General features: G+C 41.1%; 1 protein-coding gene across 3 annotated transcripts in view; it reads right to left on the bottom strand.

Annotated features, from left to right (window-relative positions):
* PRKG2 (protein kinase cGMP-dependent 2) overlaps positions 1-22,751 on the bottom strand; it is a 101,385-nt gene extending 78,634 nt beyond the window's left edge. For 2 of the 3 annotated variants that reach the window (XM_070394137.1, XM_070394146.1), the window contains exons 1-2: positions 22,525-22,603; positions 11,824-12,297 (exon numbers count right to left, since the gene is read on the bottom strand). In XM_070394137.1, coding sequence (XP_070250238.1) covers positions 11,824-12,284 — 461 coding nt within the window. In that variant the 5' untranslated portion in view covers positions 12,285-12,297; positions 22,525-22,603. Of the gene's footprint in view, positions 1-11,823; positions 12,298-22,524; positions 22,604-22,706 lie in introns of those variants that run through there. The other variant, XM_070394128.1, reaches the window with a different exon arrangement.
* Between the last annotated feature and the right edge of the window lie 289 nt (positions 22,752-23,040).

Raw genomic sequence — 23,040 nt, 5'->3', positions numbered from 1 at the left:
CTCTTATCTATCTGGGATTTCTTGTGAGCACAGAGGCCAAGGTAACTTAACTTGGGTGACATTTCATAGCTTTATTACTTATGGCCCAGAAATCATATTGTAAATCATACTTGTCAAGGGCACAACATCTGGAACTGTACTACTAGGGTCTGATTCCTAATTCTGCCACTACTAATGGTGGAACCCTGTGCAAGTCACTTTATCTTGAGTTTTCTCAGCTGTAAAATGATAATAACAGTCCATGAGTCACTGGATTTCTATGAGAATTAGATTAGTTAACAATATAAAGCACTAAGAACGGCACCTGGCATGTAAAATATGTTACATAAAGGACAGCTATTCCTGTTATAGGGCAGCAACTTACCAGCAACTTAAAAACCTTCCAGTTAAAACAACTCTAAAAACTCTATTCTTGCCCTAGCCGGTTTGGCTCAGTGGATAGAGCGTTGACCTGCAGACCGAAGGGTCCTGGGTTTGATTCTGGTCAGGGGCACATACCTTGGTTGCAGGCTCCTCCCTGGGCCAGGCTCTGGTCTGGACCTCTGCAGGAGGCAACCGTGTGTTTTTCTCGCATTGATGTTTCTCTCTGACTTTCCCTCTCTCTTCCACTCTCGCTAAAAATCAGTGGAAAAATATCCTTAGATGAGGATTAACAAAAAACAAACAAACAAACAAGCAAAAAAAAAGAAACCCTATTCTTAACACCTGCCTTTATTTACGGAGACCCCTTCACAGTGTTGGTAAAACTCCTGACAGTCCAGCCCACAGCCCGGCCAGCGTCCCTCCATGCCCAAGGTACCCCAGGCCCGAAACTGTGACAGGCTACTTTGACTCCCTTCAATTCCTCCTTCCATTCCTCCTTCAAAACCCAGCTCAAGGTCATCTCTTCGATGGAGGTTTCTCTGATCCCACTAAACCAAGGATGCTCCCTCCTTCCTTTGTACACCTTAGAAGATTCATCATACAAGACTGCAATAAATTTTAATTTCCCCCAAAAAACCTGTGATCTTCAAGAGTGTGACTATGCTTTCTTCATCCTCTTGTTACCAAAAAAATCTAGAATTCTCTGGCATGTAGTAGGAACTCAACAAAATTAATGCTAAAGGACATGCAACTTCTTTCTCCTACTTTAAAAATCATGGGTACAGAGACAGGAGTGGAGGTGGGCCTGCCGGTCACCTAGGAAACAAGGCACAGATAATAAGCAGGATAAGCATCTATTTCCTTCTCCCAAAAAATGTGTCGAGTGATAAACAAACAAGAAAAACACACACCTAATGAAAGCACAAATTTATAATTTGAGAAACTAGCATGAGAAAGATGAGGTCATTCCCTGGGTAATCAGAAAATGAGCATGACATTCTCCTGTCAACTCTCTCACCCTATTGCCCATTAATTAAGTGTGGATGTAATTTAATCATGTTTACTGTTCCTTAGTGCTTACAACAAATATTTCTCTTCCCCTTTCATAAATGTATGCAGATGATCCTATTCCCATGAGCATCGACGAGCAGAGTTTAATAATAAAATGCTGAAAACCACCAAAACATACAAGGAAGTTAAATCTGACACACTCCATGATATGCATAACCATCATTGTGCTGCATGGTAATTAGATAGAAATGGCAAATCGTTTCCTTAAATGTCTGTAAGGAGTATTGCTCTCCAACCCTCAAACTGGGTAATTCTGGATTCAACTGCAGGGAAAACTGTTCCTCTAACAAAATGCTTCTCAATGCTCGCTGCACATTAGACTCATCAAGAGGGCTTCTATAAATCCTGATGTCCAGGGCCCTGACCTTAACCCAAATTAATCAGACTTCCTGGGGACTGGACCCAAAAATCAGTATTTTTTTTAATACTAGTCAGGTGCCCATAGTGTCCACCTGAGGTTAAGAATTACAGCTGTAAACAATAAAATACAAGGGAGTTTGAAGCTGTCCTTTCCCTCTATATCGGTGGTTCTCAACCTTCTGGCCCTTTAAATACAGTTCCTCATGTTATGACCCAATCATAAAATTATTTTCGTTGCTACTTCATAACTGTAATGTTGCTACTGTTATGAATCGTAATGTAAGTATCTGATATGCAGAATGGTCTTAGGCGACCCCTGTGAAAGGGTTGTTCGACCGCCAAAGAGGTCGCGACCCACAGGTTGAGAACCGCTGCTCTATATTTCCACATCACTGGGAACATACCTCTATTGAAGACTCATCAAGAAATCAATTACTATTAAGTAATTAGCAATAACTGATTAATTAACAATAACCAATGTTTGTTTGTCCCAAGACTTTGTCATATCTCATTCTTCTTTGAAGATTACTAATAAATACAGAAAAGAGAAAAATATTACGGTCCTCCCTCTCTCTCCTCCCAGCATCCTGTATAGATAGCCTCGCACTTGGGGGTGTACTGTCCAGTCACCCCAGGACTCTGGGTTTTTATTTTAATTGTGGTAAAATATACATAACAGAAACTGTATCATTTTAATCATTTCTAAGTGCACAGTTCAGTGGCATTGAGTATATTCTCATTTTGCAACTATTGCCACCATCCATCTCCAGAACTTCTTCATCTTCCCAAACTAAAAGTCCGTACCCATTAAATGATAACTCCCTCTGCCTCCCAGCCCCTGGAAACCTCCATTCTACTTCATATGTCTATAAATTTGACTGCTCCGGGTACCTCATATAAGTGGAAAAATACAATAGTTGTCTTTTTGAGTCTGACTTGTTTCACTTCACATAATGTCTTCAAAGTTCATTAATGTGGTAGCAAGAAAAAGGAAGGAATTGCCTTCCTTTTTAAGGCTAAATAATATCTGACTCTATATATATACTATATTTTGTTCATCCATTCTTTCACCTTTTGGTTATTGCAAATGATGCTGCTATAAACATGTATGTTTAAGAGTCTGGACCTTTTATGTATGGCATGACCAAAAATCTTAGCCAGGAATCTCACATCAGAGAAGCCAAAGGGCATGGTGTACAGAATTCTCAGAAAGCCCCTCTGTTGTCATGCTCTTCTATCATTCTCTCCCCTTGAATGGGGATGGAATCCATGACTTGCTTCTCATCAACAGAATATAGAAATGGTATTGGGAGGCTTACTCAGTGGATGCTATAGAAAACTTCATCTTAGCCAACTGTAAAGAGATTCTCTAGCTGGCCTTGAAGAAGTAAGCACCATATGGTGGGAGGGACTGCAAGAGGGACACAGAGTAGGAAACTGAGCAGCCTCTAGGAGCCGAGGGTAGCCCCAGCTGACAGTCAGCAAGAAACTGGTGACCTTAGTCCTACAACCACAAGGAACTGAATATTGCCAACAATCATGTGAGCTTAGAGAGCAATCTTTTCTAGAAAGCTCTAGAAAGGAACAGAATTAATTGATACCTTGACTGCAGTCTTGTGAAATCCCAAGTAGATGACCTAAATAGCCATGCCTAGACTCTGGACCCACAGAAATGCTAAGATAACAAATATGTATCGTTTTAAGCTGCTAAGTTTGTAGTAACTTGTTATGGAGCAATAGAAAACTAATACACTTAGGTTTTTCTGAATTTCTATTTCTAAGAAAGAACTGTAAATACTATTGCCTTAACCTGGGTCTCATCTGGAGAGAAATAACTGGAAGTTATGCAGATCTTTCTTTTATATTTCCCTGAGCTTGATCTACAAACCCCCAAAAGACCATCAAAACTGATGGTGGAAATTTACCAATTAAAATTAGTTTGGCATGACAAGAAAATATTCCTAGAAGGATTAATAGGAATTTGGGAAGTTCCTTATCACACTTTAGAATGAATTATATACTATAAGATGTATAATTCCCAGCTGTAGATCTCAAAAAAACTGTGAAGCAAGACTATGCTGAAAGTTCTACAACAAATACTTCTAAGGGGGAGTCAGCATAGAGGAGAAGAGACAAATTATTTTAAAACTAGAGGCCTGTTGCACGAAATTCACGCACTGGGGGAGGAGGTTCCTCAGCCCGGCCTGCGCCCCACAGGGATCGGGCCTAAGCCGGTAGACAGACATACCTCGCTCCTTACTGCCCACTACTCCCTGCTCCTTACTGCTAGGCTTGCTGCTCCTTAGTGCTGCCACCGAGGCGGAGAGGCTCCTGCCACAGCTGCTGTGCTCGCCAGCTGTGAGCCCAGCTTCTGGCTGAGTAGCACTCCCCCTGTGGGAGCATACTGACCACCAGGGGGCAGTTCCTGCATTGAGCGTCTGCTCCCTGATGGTCAGTGCGCATCATAGCGACCGGTCATTCTGGTCATTCCACCATAACAGTCACTTAGGCTTTTATTATATAGATGAGACTTTAAAGAAAGGAAATAGCTTTGGTCAAAGGATAAAAATTTCAGGAAATGTATCTTTCACATAGGAAGTACTTTCAGAGACTAAAAACTGAAAAGCATTATTCCTGGCTTCAGATCTTTTCCCCCTTCTTGAGAATTTTATTGCAGGTTAAACCCTAGAAAAAGTCAGGTGACATGAGCTGAGCTGCCTAGGCTTCCAGAAAAGAAAAGGGAGGCTCCCCTGGAAACACTGCACCACTTACTAGGAGGCAAAGGTCAGTGACAATGCCTCCTTCTGATTGGACAAGCAAAGAGGAAAAGGCCACTATCTTCTCAACTACACTATTTCGACTGCACTCTTTCCTGGAATCTAGCAGGGAACTGGCATGAAATGCTTGTGAGCATGGAGACTGTTGACTACTCAAAACAATAGGTCTTCCAATCCCCAGTGTTTTCTGAGCTTAATAATTAAACATTTCCCTAACACCTGACAACTGGCGGGCTGGGAGATTTGAGGATGAAGTGAGGAGCAAAGGGTGGCTATAAACCAAGCAGAAGGTAATTTGAGAGGTTGAGAGGGGGCTAGGGTGAGGGTGCGGAATGAGGGGAGCCCAGGGGCCTTTGGGTCCTAGTGAGAAAGAAGAAAAGGCAGGGCAGGAAGTGAGAGGGGCTGGGTGCCAGGACTCAGAAGGTAGACGAAGCCTATTTCACTTCAAGATGTCAAGGCAGCTGCCATTGAATTTCAGGCAGGTTTTTCAACTTCTCCTTGCTCCCTACCTCTCCCCGCAACTCGAAGGGGGCGCGAGTCACACTGTGGGCAGCACCACCCATAAGAGTTGGGTACACGGTGGTAGAGAACACACGTTGACATCAGCCTACTCAGATTGGAAACGTGGTTCAAGAAACGACCACAGCATGACCGTGAGCAAGCTGTTTAACTCTGAGTTTTCATTTCACTTTTGGTACAACAGAAAAGCAACACCCTCCTCATTAGACAATGAGCCAGTTCCCAGCCTCCATGAGATGATGTAATGAAAACAACAGACATCTAGCAGTTAACCCCGAACTTGGTTTTTCACCCCATCCCGCAGTAGCTATCTAGTTCTGACCTGGATGTCTGCATGCACATTATTGCTATGAAACATAACCTTCCGTTTTCAAACACGCTGACTACTTCCCTCAGGCACCCAGCTACCTTCACCCACAGCTTCCGGTTATCGGATCACCACACAATTGAACTTTTCTCTTCTTCCTCCCTTATGTATCTTCATGTCTTTGCTTTGCTGAAGACTCAGCTTAAGCATTATTATTAATGCTTATTAATAAGCATACGTATGAATTTTTTAACTGTCCAACTGATAATTGTTTGTCTATGCACTTTTAAAGTTTTCACTAACCTATCTATGTAAAATCTACATCTAGAACCTCTCAGATAGCCATATGTAAGGCACTATTTCATGGAAGAAAAAAAAGTTTATTTCTCTCTTGCCCCCAGCAAAAGTTTTCCCTATTGCAAACTTACACCAGGGCAGCACTTTCTGGAAGCATAATTTTCAGGGAGAAATAACAACAGCAGGAAGATGTTTGTAAATCATACCAAAAAAAAATTACAAATGTATCTATTTCCAATTATATATATTTTTTCCAAGGCTTTCCAGCTAAAATGTGAAGAGTTCTCTACTTTCCATCTTGGAAAAGTGGTATACAGGAGTTGTTAGAAGAGACTTTAGATAGCAGGCTTTAATTCTGGTTCCAACATTAAAAATATCAAAATATAAAAGTGTCACCTTAGGCAAGTTAATCAATTCTGCATGCCTCAGTTTCTCACACATAAAATGGGGTTGATAATAATATCTACCTTATAGGTTTGCTGTAAGGATGATATGATCCAATATTTGTGAAGTGTTCAGAGTGGTGCCTGGCACAGAACTAGTGATAAACAAATATTGTTATTATAACTACTACTATTTTCCATAACACTCCAGTTCAATAAAGGAGTTACATTTCTATAATGAACATTCAAATGCTCAGCACCTCTTTAGAAAGGAAGCACAAATAACAATAACAAACACACTCTTCCACACTCTGCTTCTTTAAAAAGATGACTCACTGGCATTTTCTGCTTCTACCTATTCTGATCCTGGGGTGGGAACGACAAAGGAAAAGCACTGCCCTTCTAAAACAGAGTCAGCATCTGAAGTCAGATGGCAAGTCTTCGTTTTATCTTTCCTTTCCCAAAGAACAATAGTTTCAAATGATAATTCAAGCGTTCTCAGGGAAAAGGCAGACCAGGAACTTGCCAGATGTCTCTGATTAATTTGCCTGTGTTACAGCAGACAGTCAACATAAGCTCCTAATTTTGCTCTGCCAGTGGTGAAGCTTGCTAAATGATGTCTACATAAACAGAAAATGTCATTTCAGTGAAATGGCTGACCTCTGGATACGTGGCTGTCTTGGTCTCAAGGCAGACTCAGACATGAACAAAAATGCTATCTGAACTTTCTCCCCTTCCTCTGCCATTGATAGTCACAGTGTGTGCTATCAGATGGATCAAACCCATTTTCTGTGTTCTTTTCACATGGTCTGAGCTTTGAGGATCCAACACTCGGTGAACATTGATGCACTGTTAGGGTTAGGGCTGGGGTAAGCTCTGTTCAGCTCTACTTGGAAGAAGTCAGGAAGCATGATCATTCCTCCTACCAATCCATAGAGCATGTCAAAATAAAGCAGACTGGCACCCAGACTGGCCTGACTTGAGGCCTTAGAGCTTTGCGGGAAGTCTGGGAACATTGGGATTGTAAAGGGGAAGAACTGGTTTCAAAGTCAAGAATCTTGGATTCTAATCTCAGCTCTGCAATGCCCCTGCACCTGTTTCCTCACTTCTCCCGTAAATGGGGTAGCCTGAAACAATCTCTAAGGTTCTAGCTCTAAAGTCTCCTATGTTCACCACAATAAATTTCAATCAGAGATGACAGTGATAAACTGTAGTGCTCTGACTCATCGTGGTTTATGATATTTCGGGACGGCGGGGTACCTGTAATAGAAATGGGCCTCATGCCCACATAGTTGCACCCTTTTGAAGATCTGCCATGGTCAGTGGGAACAAAGCCAAAGCACTACAAACTCCTATGATACTACACTGAAGGTTTAATGCAGCTTAAGAGTGACTCCACCTTGTGCCCACCTCGGTCTGACAGGCACGCACCCATTTTCTGTGGCTCTGTCCTAAAACCAAACACAGGTCTTACTTTGTCTATGAAGTTTTCCTAAACTTCACTAGGTCATCATCTTCATCTCAGAGGATAGAGATTATGGAAAACAAACAAACAAACAAAAAATATGCACATAATATAAAACTGCAATATCCAATACAGTAGCCATTAGCCACATGTGGCTAATTTAATCTTTAAATTAATTAGAATTAAAAACTGAATTCCTTAGTGACCCTGGCCACATACTTCCAGTGCTCAACAGCCACATTTTGACATTAGCTTCCATACTGGACAACACAGGTTACAGAACATTTCCAGCACTTCCGAAGTTCTATTGGACAACACTGAATAAGTCTTGAACCTGCTCTTAAAAAGTTGACCCTTGGATTTTGCAAGAGACAGATTTCAAGGGTTGCCCAATGGCAGTAGAGCATATAAATTCCTCCATATAAAGAAAGCAAGGAGAAGTAACTATGGATACAGTTTGAGCTACCCCTTCGGGATCTACAAGTACACTGAATGGGTAGAGGACAACACAGCTGGCTGCCTGGCAGTTGGTGAGATTCACTGGCCATTGATAATACATTTGAGCAGGGGCTCAGCAGCATTTCAGACTGCTGTGGCATGGGTTGTAGGGTTTCTGGTGAATTATTGAATCTGAATCCTCAAATTGCAAGTCTACCATTTCCCCAAATGTTATTCTCTGGTTTCTTTTTTTTTTTTTTTAATATATTTTATTGATCTTTTACAGAGAAGAAGGGAGAGAGATAGAGAGTCAGAAACATCGATGAGAGAGAAACATCGATCAGCTGCCTCCTGCACACCCCTCATTGGGGATGTGCCCGCAACCAAGGTACATGCCCTTGACCGGAATCGAACCTGGGACCTTTCAGTCCGCAGGCCGACGCTCTATCCACTGAGCCAAACCGGTTCCGGCAATTCTCTGGTTTCTGTCAGTACTTCCTATCTCCCTACTCCTGTGGGTTGCAGGAGGGATGAATATTCATCAGAGACATCCTTTTTGAGAAAAAGTCTGAAAGCCTTTCTAGCTTTCAGATGCAGAGGGGAGGAGAGACTTTATCCAAAACGTAGTGGATCTGGGCCGGCTGTGGTTCAGAGATTGAGCATCGAATTATGAACCAGGAAGACATGGTTCCCAGTCAGGGCATATGCCCGGGTTGTGGGCTTGATCCTCAGTATGGGACGTGCAGGAGGCAGTCGATCAATGATTCTCTCTCATCATTGATGTTTCTATCTCTCTCTCCCTCTCCCTTCCTCTCTGAAATCAATAAAAATACATACAGTTTTAAAATGTAGTGGACACACATTAGTAGAAATGAATTTGTCATAAATTCAGCCAGGAAAGTTAATAAAAGTTGAACAAATAAAGCATTTGAACATAAACAATAAATGAAGGAACAATTTTGATGGATATCTTAAATACTCTATTATCTAACAGCACTGCTGGGACACGTTAGCCAAACCAATGGATACTGACATCATCCCTTTATCAGTGAATGATGCTCCCATCTTTTTAAATGATCTAACTTCTAGAAAATTGTTTCTTAAAAAATTGTTCACAGGCTGTATAAAAGATATATAAAAATATCCAGTTTACTTATGGCTTTTCTCTAAAACTGAAACTGTTTGAAAATGGAAAACGAATTGCAATATTGAGCACTTTAAAAAAAAAAAGGAAAATTTGATGATGTCACCTGTGTTTTATCAGTTATTCCAGAGGTAAAGAGAGATATTTTGTAAGAAAAACTGAGGCACAAACTTCACACGAGATAAAAATCAGTCAACAAGAAAAGAGTGGCTCCCATATTCTAATTAATTTCCAATTTAGAATCACAAGGCTCTATAAAAGCACATGGAGAATATTAGGGCATCAGTGATCTAGTTTGGTTTCCTGAGGACTTAATCATTAAGGAATCAATGAGCCTGTTTCTAAATCATGACCGCAACACAGATCTGCACCCATCTGGCTTGCTTTGATGAGGAGGAGAATCATTGCTAAATCTTATTTAAGAGCTATAATGTCTTCACTCTTCTGTGTCTCACTCACTATAGACAGGTGGTTTGGCCCAGAAAATAACTGCTGATTTTCTTTGCCTGGTTATAACAAAGAATTACAAAGAAATATATTTATCCTGGACTGTTCAGTTGCCTAACACCAAGAGAATGGTGTTTTGCTTCAAGAAGGACATAAGTCTTTGGAACAAAATAATTGAACATAATCTTCATTCCAGAGAAGAAATCTGGTGGAATATGTAGGGAGAGGGTGAAAGATGAATTGCTTTAAATTCTCCCACACTTCTCCCAGATATACAAGCTCACTGCTATTTGAAAGATGTCTTTGTGAGTGGGTAAATAATATATTGTGCTTATGTACTAGTATACATATCCTATATAATAAGAGAGGAATATGCTAATTAGCCATTATGCCAGGCGTTAACGACCAAGCACATCATGACCAGATCATGGATCAGCGGGAGGGTGGGCCAGCGAAGTACAAGCTGACTGTGGAGAGCTACAGGAGGGGGCAGGGCAGCAAGCTATGAGGGGCGGGGAGGAGGAAGGGGGGTGAGGGGAGCTACAGGAGGGTGGCAGTGACCTGCTGGCTACAAGTGGGCTGCAGACAGCTAAAGGAGGGGGCAGGGCAGCAAGCAAGCAGGAGGTCGAGAGCTACAGGAGAGGGCAGTGGACGGAGAGCTACAGGAGGGCGGCAGTGATCTACGCATGGATTCGTGCGCAGGGCTACTAGTATAGTAATAATACGTAATAGTTAATATTGCCAAATGTGCATATATCTCTGACATATCAGAAGAGAATACTAGATGATATCAATTTTTGACAAACAAGCATAAGTTTATAAAATTTATCATTTCTGAATTTGCACCATTAAAAATAAGTAATTATTAAAGGGAATAAATAAGACCTTTCTAAATCAACTATAATTAAAAATCTTGGCTTAAAAACACTCTCCTGAACTATTAGATTTCTTTCAGCCACAGAATAATATAACTAATAATCCAGCATGATTTGTTTCATTAGCAAATATTTATCAATCATTCACTATGTGTCAAGTACAGTCAACAAATTGATGAATTTAACCTGCCTTTCTATCTGTTGTCAAAATTAATCATTTATTCATTTAAGTCAGTTGTTTTACCTTGATTTATATTACTTGTGTCAGTGAATAAATTAAAATTTGTTTTAATATAACAAATCTTGCATTTTTCAAGAGAGATCCAGCTCAGCCAAGACATTATCAAGGCAAAAGATCTAATTTCAACTAATAAATACTCACTTAAAAATAATTCAGAAAGAAGACCCTCACTCATGATGTTTTTCGTCAATCTCTCCTGGTAAGGAAACTCAAACTTGAACCAGAAAAGAAATGTATACACACACACACCCCATACACACACACACGCCTATACAAAATACACATACAAGAATGATGTGGTACATAGTTACATGTTCTTTTAAAAAATCCTTATCTTTAAAATTAATTCTAGCTTGTAATTGTTCCCTCTGCCTGAAATATCTTTTCCACCTTGTTTATGTTCCTTTTTCTCCTTTGGGTCTCAGTTAAAGGTCACCTCCTCAGCCAGGCCTCCTGAGCAATCCAAATTCTGTTGCCCCTTTGTCCTTCTCTTCCCCTAACCCCAGATACCACCGACTATACCCATCATATCATTTATCCCAATTAATCATTAGACAATGTTTACTTGTTTCCATGTATACTATCTCTTGCTGAGAAAGGCTCTGTGTCTATTTATTCACTGATATTTATTTAGCATCTAACCATGGCTGGAAGAAAGTATTATAGTGCTCAATCTGAACTATGAGTGAATTAATGAATTCATCCAGTTTTGAAGCTCCAGCTTATTCCATTTTCATAACATTTGAATACTAAGTGCTAGTTAGTGGTTTTGCTATACATAGTCATAATTCATTGTAATCTGTGTACACTTTTAAGTCCACTCCTATAGAAAGAGAGAAGGGTAGATGTCCTAAAACTACCTTTTCACTCCCATAGGGTTGTCAGGATAATGGAAATGACTTTCGTAAACTCAGTTTTAAAGTTGCACATATCATGAATCAACGTTCAAGCACAATTCATGCTTTAAAGAAAAGTTCTTCTTAAAGAGAGACCCTACTGCAAAGCAAGGCCATTTTAGAAGTCTCTTATCCCCAAATCTGAAAGGGTAATAATATTGATGAGGCTTAATGAGTTATCACTCTAGTGTTTCATAATATTAAGGCTATCTGAGTCTTAATATTATGAGAAAGTCTTACCTGGAATCTTTCCTGACTCTTGCTTTCTCAAAGGAAAATTCAGGGGGTTTGTTGAGGTCATAGGTTCGGGTTGTTGGCTCAGCAGACACCCCAGCCTTGGCTCCCCTTCTGCTGTGGAGAGAGACCAGCCCCGAGGACTTCCGGTGCACCTCCAGGGGGATCCGCTCTGGAGAGGCCTGAAGCAGGCTGCCACCCTGGATGTGCACCACATCCTGCAGCTTGTTCAGCTGGATGCACTTGTTCTGCAGCTCCTCCGTGAGCTCCGCGATGGCCACAGTCTGCTTCGACAGCTGCTCCCGCAGTTCCTTCAGATGGTACTCCCGCTCCTGGATCTCGGCATCCTTCCTCCTCAGCTCTCTCTCCAGCTCTGCCACCTTGCTCTGCAGGGCATTGTAGGTGAGGTTCCCGGAGTGGCCATCTGGATGCTTGGGATGTTTGGGTTTCACTGAACCATTTCCCATTTTGCTCAAGGACCTGAGAGAGGGCACAGAATTGGGAATTACCCAGTGGAGTTTCACGTCCTAAAGCCCCCTCACCGCTCCTCTCATTCCCATCTGTTTCATAAATAGAAGCATAGATGTCATCATTGTTTGATAAATACTAAATTCCCCCATGCTTCCAGAAGGAAAGTTATTGATCCATTTCTTTTATCCCTCCAGGAGGAGGAGTGGGCATTTGGTTTCATTGTACCCTGTCCCTTTGCTGGCACAAGTATCACACCTGAGCCTTTTGCACAAACGGCCTGTGTTACCTGCTGTTCTCTTTGGTCACTCTCACCGGACAGCTGTCAAAAGCATCACAACAGAGCTGCGATTTGGATGTAAGCATGGCAGAGATAAAACACACAGGGGCAGCTACAGCAGCGGAGGCTTGGAAATGTCACAAGTCTCACAGCTCCCTGGGAGGCTACATTAAGGAACCCTCCCCGCGTTTAGAAGATAACACATCTGAATTCCACAGCAGGAGGAGGCAGAGCTGGTGTGGCTTTATTAGCACTTTTCTCCTGCCCTGGGTACCTGTTAAGTTTTGCATGAAGAAGAAGAAGGGGTGGAGGAGGAGGAGGAGGAACAAGATCTTCTGGATTGTGATTACTAGAAGGTAAAAGAGAGGTACGAACATTCTTCTACATCCTTTACTTTTTATCCTGAAGCCAATGTTGCCCATAAATGATGACCTATGGTACAAGGCTCCTTTTTTATCCTCAGTGTAGGCCCCAAAGTGGGCCTACATCCAGTGAGTGAAAAGCAGATCAGAAGTACGAGGAACAATTTTAGTTGGTTCAGAAATATTTTGTAGTTCAATAGCTATGCATTTATTTTAACATTATTAGAAATATAGATGATGGGCACCACAAAGTTGAGATCTCATTGATATTATTGCTTAAGTGGAGGCTAGACTGGGTAACAGGCTTATTGAGTCAATTCAGTGAAAACAGAAAATAAATCATCTGCAGATAATAAGCACAAGTGAGCAAACACAAAAACAACTCTAGCCCTAACCAGTTTGGCTCAGTGGATAGAGCGCCTGCGGACTCAAGGGTCCCAGGTTCGATTCCGGTCAAGGGCATGTACCTTGGTTGCAGGCACATCCACAGTAGGGAGTGTGCAGGAGGCAGCTGATTGATGTTTCTCTCTCATCGATGTTTCTGACTCTCTATCCCTCTCCCTTCCTCTCTGTAAAAAATCAATAAAATATATTTTTTTAAAAAAAGAACTCTAAAGGGTGAAACTGGGAAAATACTGCTTCGATTAAGATTCATTTAAATCATTCTAGGCTACCTATTTGAACTTCACACTTCTGCATGTGCAGTTTTTGATAGCCATAACCAAAGTAGCATTATAACACTTGTGAATTAAGATTAATTTCCTCTCATTATCTAATCAGAAGAGATCAATGAAATTTTGAAGTTATATAACCCACACATTCTTGCCCCTCTTTCCCTCCAAATTTCAAACTCAAAGAGAAATGAAATTCTTACACTGGTTTCCCTGGCTTTCCCAGAATAATCATGACCTCCACAACAATAAAGACAGAGACATAAAGATGTAAAACAGCCTCTAAGTTTCAAACAGACACAGACAAATGGCCAATGTAGGTTGCCTACGATGGATGGTACAGACAGAAAATAAAAGTACTTATAAAAGTAATCTTGTGGTACTTAGATGTTCATAGAAGTCAGGTTCCAAGCAATCATTAATGAATATTAGTCTCCAGAGAATAGCCTATACATGTTGCAATATCTGTTGACTTGGCGGCACGTACTGTTCCTAGTTATTCAGAATACATAAAAAGGTTGAGGAGATTAGAATTCAAAGAGGATACTACTAGAATTCAAAGAAGTAGCCCTGGATACCCCTGTCTCCTGAAGAAGCAATTCAGAAGACATCAGACTGGGACCTAAGAATAACCTTGAATGAGATTCTGAATGACAGGCATGAGAGGGTGCTCCCAAAGGCATCCAAAATTAATGTGCGCACATTTGTAGCATGCAGCTATGAGCCATCTTCTACATGCACATTTTTGGTACACGGACAAGCATTACTGAACCAAGGCAGGATGGAAGGAAGGGAGTTGGGGAGAAAGGAATTGCCCTATAAAAAGAAAACAAAACAAAAGTGAATACAAAAACTTTTAAATCTAACATTAAACTAACAACTAATTTTTCACTCATTGAACAATTGTTAACTAAGACCTGTCATGTACTATATCAGGAGCATAGTTCCATGAATTTGCCTTCAAATTTGACACAGAAAACAGTTCTAGAATTCTAAATATGAAAAGACTTAGCATCATTTTTGCTAATGGCATTCAAAACATTCTGTCCAATCCAACAATAATTTTACAAACCTGAAGCACGATTAAGTAGAAGATGCTAAATTCTCCCAAAACACCAACTATTATCTGGTCTTAGTGGAATACATTTGAAAGCTGTATAAATCTTTCAAGTTATTTACAATTCCAAAGAGGAATGAAATGAGAGCAACCCATCTTTCAAGTCACTAATTTAGGATATGTAAGTTACCAAATGGCTCAATACTATGTCTGATTTCTTAGTGAGTTCACCCATTTCAATTTTTTTGTCCCTCAAGCCAAGGCTTCGAGTGTCTGGCTTCATAAAACCTAATTGAATTCACTGTTTCCTGTATCAGTCACTAAGACAGATAAGCTATTTCTCAAATATGTATTGCTAGCCACAAAGAGAAATGAACCACAGGATGTTGCTCCATCAATCTAGCAACTATATGTTATTAAAATCATTCTTCTAATCAGAAGGCAGCACATAAAGTAATAAGAAATGAGCTTGGCCCTAACTGGTTTGGCTCAGTGGATGGAGCATCGGCCTAAAGACTGAAGGGTCCCAGGTTCGATTCCGGTCAAGGGCATGTACCTTGGTTGCGGGCACATCCCCAGTGCGAGGTGTGCAGGAGGCAGCTGATCGATGTTTCTCTCTCATCGATGTTTCTAACTCTCTATCCCTCTCCCTTCCTCTCTGTAAAAAATCAATATCATATATATATATATATATATATATATATTTTTTTTTAAATGAGCATGGAGATAAAGACCAGGACTTAACATGAGCAGTGAAGAGTGGCTATCCAAGGTAGAAAAACAATTTGCCATCCCCAGCTATGCAACCTTCTATGAATTACTTAGGTAGAATTGTTGGTTTTCTAATCTAGAAAATAAATATAGTTATATCCATCTCATATGGGTTACTATGAGGAGTATGTTAGTAAGGCATCAGGAGTAATATCTGACATGTAATAAGCACCAGGCAGCTCTTCTGCTAAGTGAAGAGACAAGGCACCTAGTGGCTCCTTTGAGGAAATGCCCAGAGGAGATCACCACTGGGTGGGACAATAGTCTAGTAAACTAGAGGTCTTCCAGACAAGAGGTCTTTAAAAATGCAAATTGTTCTCTTGGGGGATCTTACTCTGCCTGAATTATATCTTCTATTAAGAAAAGAAGACACTGGGATGGGCTCTATATTTTCATTCCAAATAAAAATTCTCTAAAAAAGGAAAAAGAAAGAAGTCATTCTGAAACAAACAGCCCGAGAAACCTTCTCTGTTAAGGGAAGCCCACCAAAAGATGGAGACCAGAAAGCCTCAGGAATGGCCTAGCCCAGGTTCCAGGACCACAGGGACTCCTCCTTTGTAATGCCCTCATGGGGCCTCTAACTATTTACACACACTGCCTTAAACTCCTTATTCCTAAAGGAACCACCTAATTATCTTTGAAGGCAACACAAAAAGACATGGTTCACTGTGAAAGCAGTATTCTGCAGTCTGCGACAAGAGAGAGGAACAGAATGAGAAGTGGCATTTAGCAAGAAAAGAGGGAAGCTATACAAAATTATCCATTATTATGACATTAATTTACTATTTAGGAAATGTCATGTATAAAAGGTAACTAGAAAAGACTTAGGAAAAGCAACGCTTTTGTGGACGAAAGGGGCCACATGCAAGACGGCCATGCAGGCCTCCCCTGAGCTTGCCAGGTCAGCATATGGCCCCTTTCGTCCACACTTTCTTGTGAGGTTCCTGCAGGCAGATTAACACCTGGCAGCCAATGTGGGAGGAATCAGGGTTTGTTGTCTGTTTTTCCTCAGTCCTAAAGTAGCTAGAAACCAACATCTTGGCTTTGATCTAGAAAATATCTATTTCTCGCTCTACCCATCTGGAGTCTGATATAAAAATACACACATACACATTTTGGAAATCTGTAAATATGAGACATGGTATGGTGCTGGCGAAGGTTATAGAGCCAGAGTCCCAATCCAAGCACTTGCACTTAATATTTATATGACCTTGGGCATGATTTGGGGGTTGAGTGTCAATAATAGAAGAGATAGATAAGCACATAGGTTGATCAATAGGCAGATAGATAAAATATTGTTGCGTATTATTTAGAGCTGTTAGAGGGTTAAATTAGATAAACCATGATAAGAATTTAGCACAGTGCTTGACATATAGTATGTGTTTAATAAATATTAAATATTACTATTATTATTATTATAACATTATTTATCCACAAAATAACTCATCTTAGTAGAAAATCATATTGCTCAAAAATATGTACTAAGCTAAGACAATATTATAAAAGAACAGAGTCAGAGTGCTGGTACTACCAGATTTCATGACTTACTATAAAGCTGCAATAATCAAAACAGTGCTATTAGTGAAATAATAGACAAATAGAACAATGGTACAAAATAGAGAGCCCTGAAAACAGACCCAAACAAATGCAGTCAACTGACTTTTGACACAGGAACAAAGGCAATTCAATGGAGAAAAGATAGTTCTTTTAACAAGTTGTTTTGGAACAACTAGACATCCTACATGTAAAAAAAAAAAAATGAGTCTAGACCAGGGGTGGGCAAACTTTTTGACTCAAGGGCCACAATGGGTTCTTAAACTGGACCGGAGGGCCGGAACAAAAATATGGATGGAGTGTTTGTGTGAACTAATATAAATTCAAAGTAAACATCATTACATAAAAGGGTACGGTCATTTTTTTTTTTAGTTTTATTCATTTCAAACGGGCCGGATCCGGCCCGCAGGCCGTAGTTTGCCCACGGCTGGTCTAGACACAGACCTTAAATCTCTCATAAAAATTAGCTCAAAATGGATCAAATACCTAAATATAAAACACAAAACTATAAAATGCAGAAGAAAATCTATGTGATCTTGGGTTTAATGATGTTTTTATTTTTATTTATTTTTTTATTTTATAAATATATTTTTATTGATTCAGAAAGGAAGGGAGAGGGAGAGAGTGAAACATCAATGATGAGAGAGAATCATTGATTGGCTCCCCCCCTACTAGGGATCGAGCCTGCAACCAGGCATATACCCTTGACTGGAATCAAATCCGTGACCCTTCAGTCCACAGGCCTACGCTTTATCCACTGAGCCAAACCAGCTAGGGCTAATAATGTTTTTAGATAAAACACCAAAGGCAAAGACCATGAAAAATGAATAGGTTGGACTTAATTAAAATTAAAAATGTCTCCTCTGCAAAAGACTCTATTCAGAGAATGGAACAATAGTCATAGATTGAAGAAAGTATTTGCAAAATATATATCAAATAAAGGACTGGTAGCCACAATAAACAAAGAACTCTTAACACTCAACATGGTGAATACATGTCTTTATACATTTGTCCAATCCCATAGGAAACAAATAACTGCTGAATAATGGGCAAAAAGAGAAACAGACACCTCACCATAGATGATACATATGTGGTAAATAGGGATATGAAAAGATGCTCAACATCATATGTAATTAGATAATCTCAAATTAAAACAACAGTGAGATACCACTACACACCTATTAGAATGGCCAAAACACTGACAACACCTAACAATTGAGAGGATGTGGAGCAGCAGGAATTCTCATCCATTGCTAGTGGGAATGTGAAATGACACAGCCACTTGGGAAAACAGTTGGCAGTTTCTCACAAAGTTAAATAATCATACAACCCAGCAATCGTGTTCTTTGGTATTTATGCAACTGATATGAAAACACACCAAAATCTGTACATGGATGTTTATAGCAGCTTTTTCATCATTGCCACAACTTAGAAACAACCAAGATGTCCTTCAAATGGATAGATGGATAAACAAACTGGTAGATCCAGACAAGTAAATACTATTCAGTATGCAAAGCAATAACTATCAAGCCATAAAAAGACATGAAAGAACTTTAAATGACTATTACTAAGTGAAAGAAGTCAACCTGAGAAACCTACATGCTGTATGATTACAACTATATGACATTCTGGGAATGAAAAAACTTGGGGACAGTAAAAAAATGAGTGGTTGCCAAGGACTTGGGGAGAGGGAGGAAGGAATGAATAGGTGAGCACAGGGCAATTATAGGGCAGTGCCACTCTTCTGTCTGATATGGCAATGGTGGATACATGTCTTCGTACATTTGTCCAAATCCTTAGAATATACAACACAAAGAATGAATCCTATTGTAAAATATGTACTTTAGTTAATAATAATATATCAATATTGGTTCACTGATTGTAACAAATGTACCACCCTAACACAAGATGTTAAGAATAGGGGAAAGGGCGGCACACGGAGAGTATATGAGAACACTCTGTACTTTTTACCTAATTTTTCTATTAATTTAAAACTGCTCTAAAAATTAAAGGCTATTATTTAAATAAAAAAAAAAAAACATGTACTAAGGAGTGAATGCAAGGAAGTTAATAGCAGTCAGGAAAAGGCTGAAATACATGAGGAGGAGAGAGAGAAGAGAAATGAAGCTGAAAAAGATACTGAAAAACTTCATCATATCCCATGTTATGGTATGAAGATTTTAGTGTAGGTCAAGTTTATTTCAAGTGATATGGTCAGATTTGGCCTTTAGAAAAATAACTTTCTTGGCAACAAATATGAAATGGAGTGAAAAGAGCTTAGAGGAAGAAAATGTAAAAGGCTATTGCACCAATCCAAGTCGGAGGTGATGGGACCCGGTTATGGCCAGACAGAGTTCCAACCTTATTTTAATGTCTTGAACTTTTTGAACTCAAGAAAAAATGAATCATCTCCATGGGAGCCAAAAGAGAAAAACATTGTCATAAGAAATTTGTTAAAAAGCTACAGCTATAGATAACTTTGAAATTTCCTTCCCTTCAATAAATCATGAAAAGTAGAAGAGATTCTTTTTCATGATATGGGCAGTGTAGCCTGGAAGCAGAGGAGTGATTATACAGGCTTTTGTAGATAGTCTCCTAAGAACATATGAAACATATATTTGGTGTTATCCTTAACTCTGTTTCACCAGAGTTCTTTTAGAAAATAATTAGCCATCATTGACTATATAAATCCCTGCTTCTCCTCCCTGAAGCAAACCACGCAGAGTTTTCCTTATGTGAAATAACGCACTTCCACTATCACTGCCACAATTCAAACATTTGTCTATCTGATCTTGCGACCACTGACCTGGGACTCAGGTTTGAATCTACTGCATGTTTTCTCTACCCACAGCATCTAATTTGGAGAGTAATAGTCTCCTGTTAGGCAGTCATACAAGCTTCCCATTGAACCAGTTCCAGCTACTCCAGAGGTTGACTATCTTTTTGAAGTGTCCCTTCCCCCAGCAGAATGTCCACAGTGAATTGTATAACAGCCACATATCCTCTAGTCTCACTGCCAAATTTGGTGACATTCTATTCAGCTACTTTTCGGTGAGACAGTATCAGATAAACAGGCAAACACAGAGAAGTGCCATTTTACAGATGTAGGTCAGGAGATTGTAGCTTATAGACTCTGAGTAGTGATAAGAAGAAACAATAAAGGTTTGGAAGTTTCCATTGTGGCAAATGGGTAAGAGGGGATGTCCTTAACTCAAATGAGGGGCAGATTTTAAAGGATGAGTTTCATTTTGGACACCCTCAGTTTGAGGGACCTGTGGAAATTTTAGGGTTGAGTTCAGTAGGCAGTAAGAAATTAAGGACTAGAAAATGAGAAGAGGGGAACTGAAAATACGTAGCAGTCACTGATACAGAAGTAGAGACTGAAGAAGGAGATGAAGGTGCCCAGTAGATTGGCAATGACGAGAGGAAGAGCGTCTAGGTCTATAGGAAGTTTGGAAGAGAAACTACAGATGTGGGGGTGGGGGCGGATCTATTGTTTTGGTAAGTGAGAGAGGATCTGGAGGGATTAATAGGAAAGAATGGAAATGGTGGGAGGAATACTGCAGGGGCAGAATATCTAAATGTGGTAATTCACTGGGGAGTCAAAAAAGATTTCAATGTTTTGATCTAACAAGGCTTGGAGGAAGGTAGTACTATGAACTCATTCATTCATGAAAAAATGAACAGAGTACAACCTATGGGCTAGGTACTGTGACATGGACCAAAGTCCAGGGAATGAACATGCTTTATGAGAAAGTAATGGATCTTCCAATGTTTAGTTTGAGTGTCTCTGAGTCATGAAGGTGAAAATGTCTAGCAGATAGTAACCAAGAAGAAAGGTCAAGGCTAGAGATCTCTTCACAGAGGTAAGAACTGAAGTCCCATTCAAAAATGAGATCACTACGGGAGAGAAGGAACACTTCTATTGTTATGTACATATACTTAGACAGTTATGTATAGATAAATAGGACAAGGAGGAGAAACAACAAAGATGGAGAAAGTATAATTGTACAATTAAGAGATCTAGGAAGAAGTATCATGGAGACAATGAAGATAACATTTTCAAGAGGTGAGCAGGCTGCAGTTCATACCCCACAGGCATATAAAAAAAATTGAGATAAGAGGGGGGAAAACACTGAAGTTAGCCTTCATGAAAGACTTAGGACAAAGGACCATGGGAAGAGCCGGTGCTCAGAGTAGGGATTTTTCGGTTAGTGGAAAAGAGAGTTATTTGTAAGGCCACAATAATGAACCAGTGAAGATAGAGAAAATAAAAACATAGCGGGAAAGGGATAATTAATAGGAAAATGGTCTAGATTGGCAATTCTCAACCTTTTTCATCTCAAGGCATAAACTAATTACTAAAATTCCGTGGCACACCCAAAAATGTATTATATATTTTACTGATTTAAAAAAATAAGTATAATTGTGATTCATTCACCCGGGATGGCTATTGTTGTTAGCTGTTGTCATTTTTTTTTCTTTTTATTTTACAATCTAAGGGAAAAGAGGTAAGTGCCCGTGACTAAACACACTGTTTAAAAAAAAATTGCATGTTTTTAAATGTCCTCGCATACCCTTGCGGCACACGGGTTGGAAATAACTGGCCTAAGGAAGCCAAACAATACGGATCAAAAGAGTTGCGCAATAATCAGGCAGCAAATGCCTTCACTCTGAGGCGAATTAGCTTCACTTGTAAGGACTTCAGAACTCTGAAGTGGAGTATTTCCCATAAAAGAGCAAGATCTCTTTGCACTGTCTTTTTTATGTCTTTTATTCTTAGGTGCACAATGTTCCCATGGAGAGGATGGCCCCCAATTCCCCAGCGAGAACTCTCCAGGATGTTAGCTCCTCCTGTGTAAAATTAAGCAGCAGCACTGGCAACAGATGCTGTATGTATGTGGGATGATCACCTTGCAAAGAAGAAACTTGCAACAAAGAGAGAATAATGTCTAAGGAACTGTGGGGGAGGGGCAGGCGTATGTTGCTCTCTTATTTAAAAAAAAAAAAATCTCTGGGATCTTCAGGGACAAGATGAAAATAGGGAAACCAAGGAATTTGTCAGACCTTTCTACCTGTTAATTCTGCCTGCGTTGTTTCTTTCTGTTCTCAAATGCACCCTAGTTTTTCTCAAACTCGAACCCCTTGCTGTTTCTTCTCTCATTCCCAAGTGGCTGATGTACTGTTTTTATGTGTTTGCTCTTGTTTCTTCATCACCTGGAAATACAGAGCAAGAGATGTGAACGCGCCTCACGGTGCTGGGAGTGCCACAGGACACCCACACAAGTTTACAAGGACTCCCAAAGTCCTTGCCCAAGTCCTGTCTTCCAGCAGCGACCCACAGCCCCACGAAGCGGAGCCCGGAGCGCACGCCCTGACAGCAGCGCAAGCCCCCAGCCCAGAGCAAGACTCCAGGGCTGCTCCGGGCTAACGGGCTAAGGGCGCTGAGAACCTGAGAACCCCCCCTCTGGGGCTGAGCTCTCCCCTCCGCCCCTGGCCGAGCTGCTTAAAATGAAGTAGCCCTCCCCGCCTCCAGAAGCTCACCAAAGGCTGCCGCACCGAGCGAACGCAACGCCTGCCCGCGTCCACACGCAAACAGCACCGGCACGAGACCGGCTGGGCGGGGAACAGAGGCGCACGGCGTGCGAGGCGCGCACCGCAGGCACACGCGCGCGTCCCCGACCCCGTCCCTCCCGGCGCCCGAACCCCCAGCCCGCGAACCTCACCAGGCAGCCCGGTAACTTTCCAGGTGCGCAGCTGGTCACCCGGGCGGCCGCCTCTGCGTCTCGGCGTCCTCTCCCACGCCGCCCTCCCCAGCAGCCTCCAGCGCCCGATCCCAGGGCAGGTCGGCTCAGCCCGCCCGGGCCGTGCGCAGGGCGCGCCGCGCGGGCCCGGGGCTGCGGGCACCGCCGCTAGGGCTACTCGGAGCCGGGGCAGCGCGGGCGGGCGGGTGGGCGGACGGGCGAGCGCTCTGCGGGCAGGAGCTGCGGCGGCGTCGGCGTCGGTGCTGCCGCCAGGAGCCTCCGCGGGGGCCGGTGCAGAGGAGTCGCGCTCCAGGAG

The sequence above is a fragment of the Myotis yumanensis genome, unplaced genomic scaffold (genome assembly GCF_028538775.1).
Source record: "Myotis yumanensis isolate MYYU_CA2020_CCGP unplaced genomic scaffold, mMyoYum1.0.hap1 SCAF_1, whole genome shotgun sequence".
Lineage (NCBI taxonomy): Eukaryota > Metazoa > Chordata > Mammalia > Chiroptera > Vespertilionidae > Myotis > Myotis yumanensis.
The sequence above is the reverse complement of the archived record's forward strand: the minus strand, read 5'-3'. Positions and strand labels throughout refer to the sequence as shown.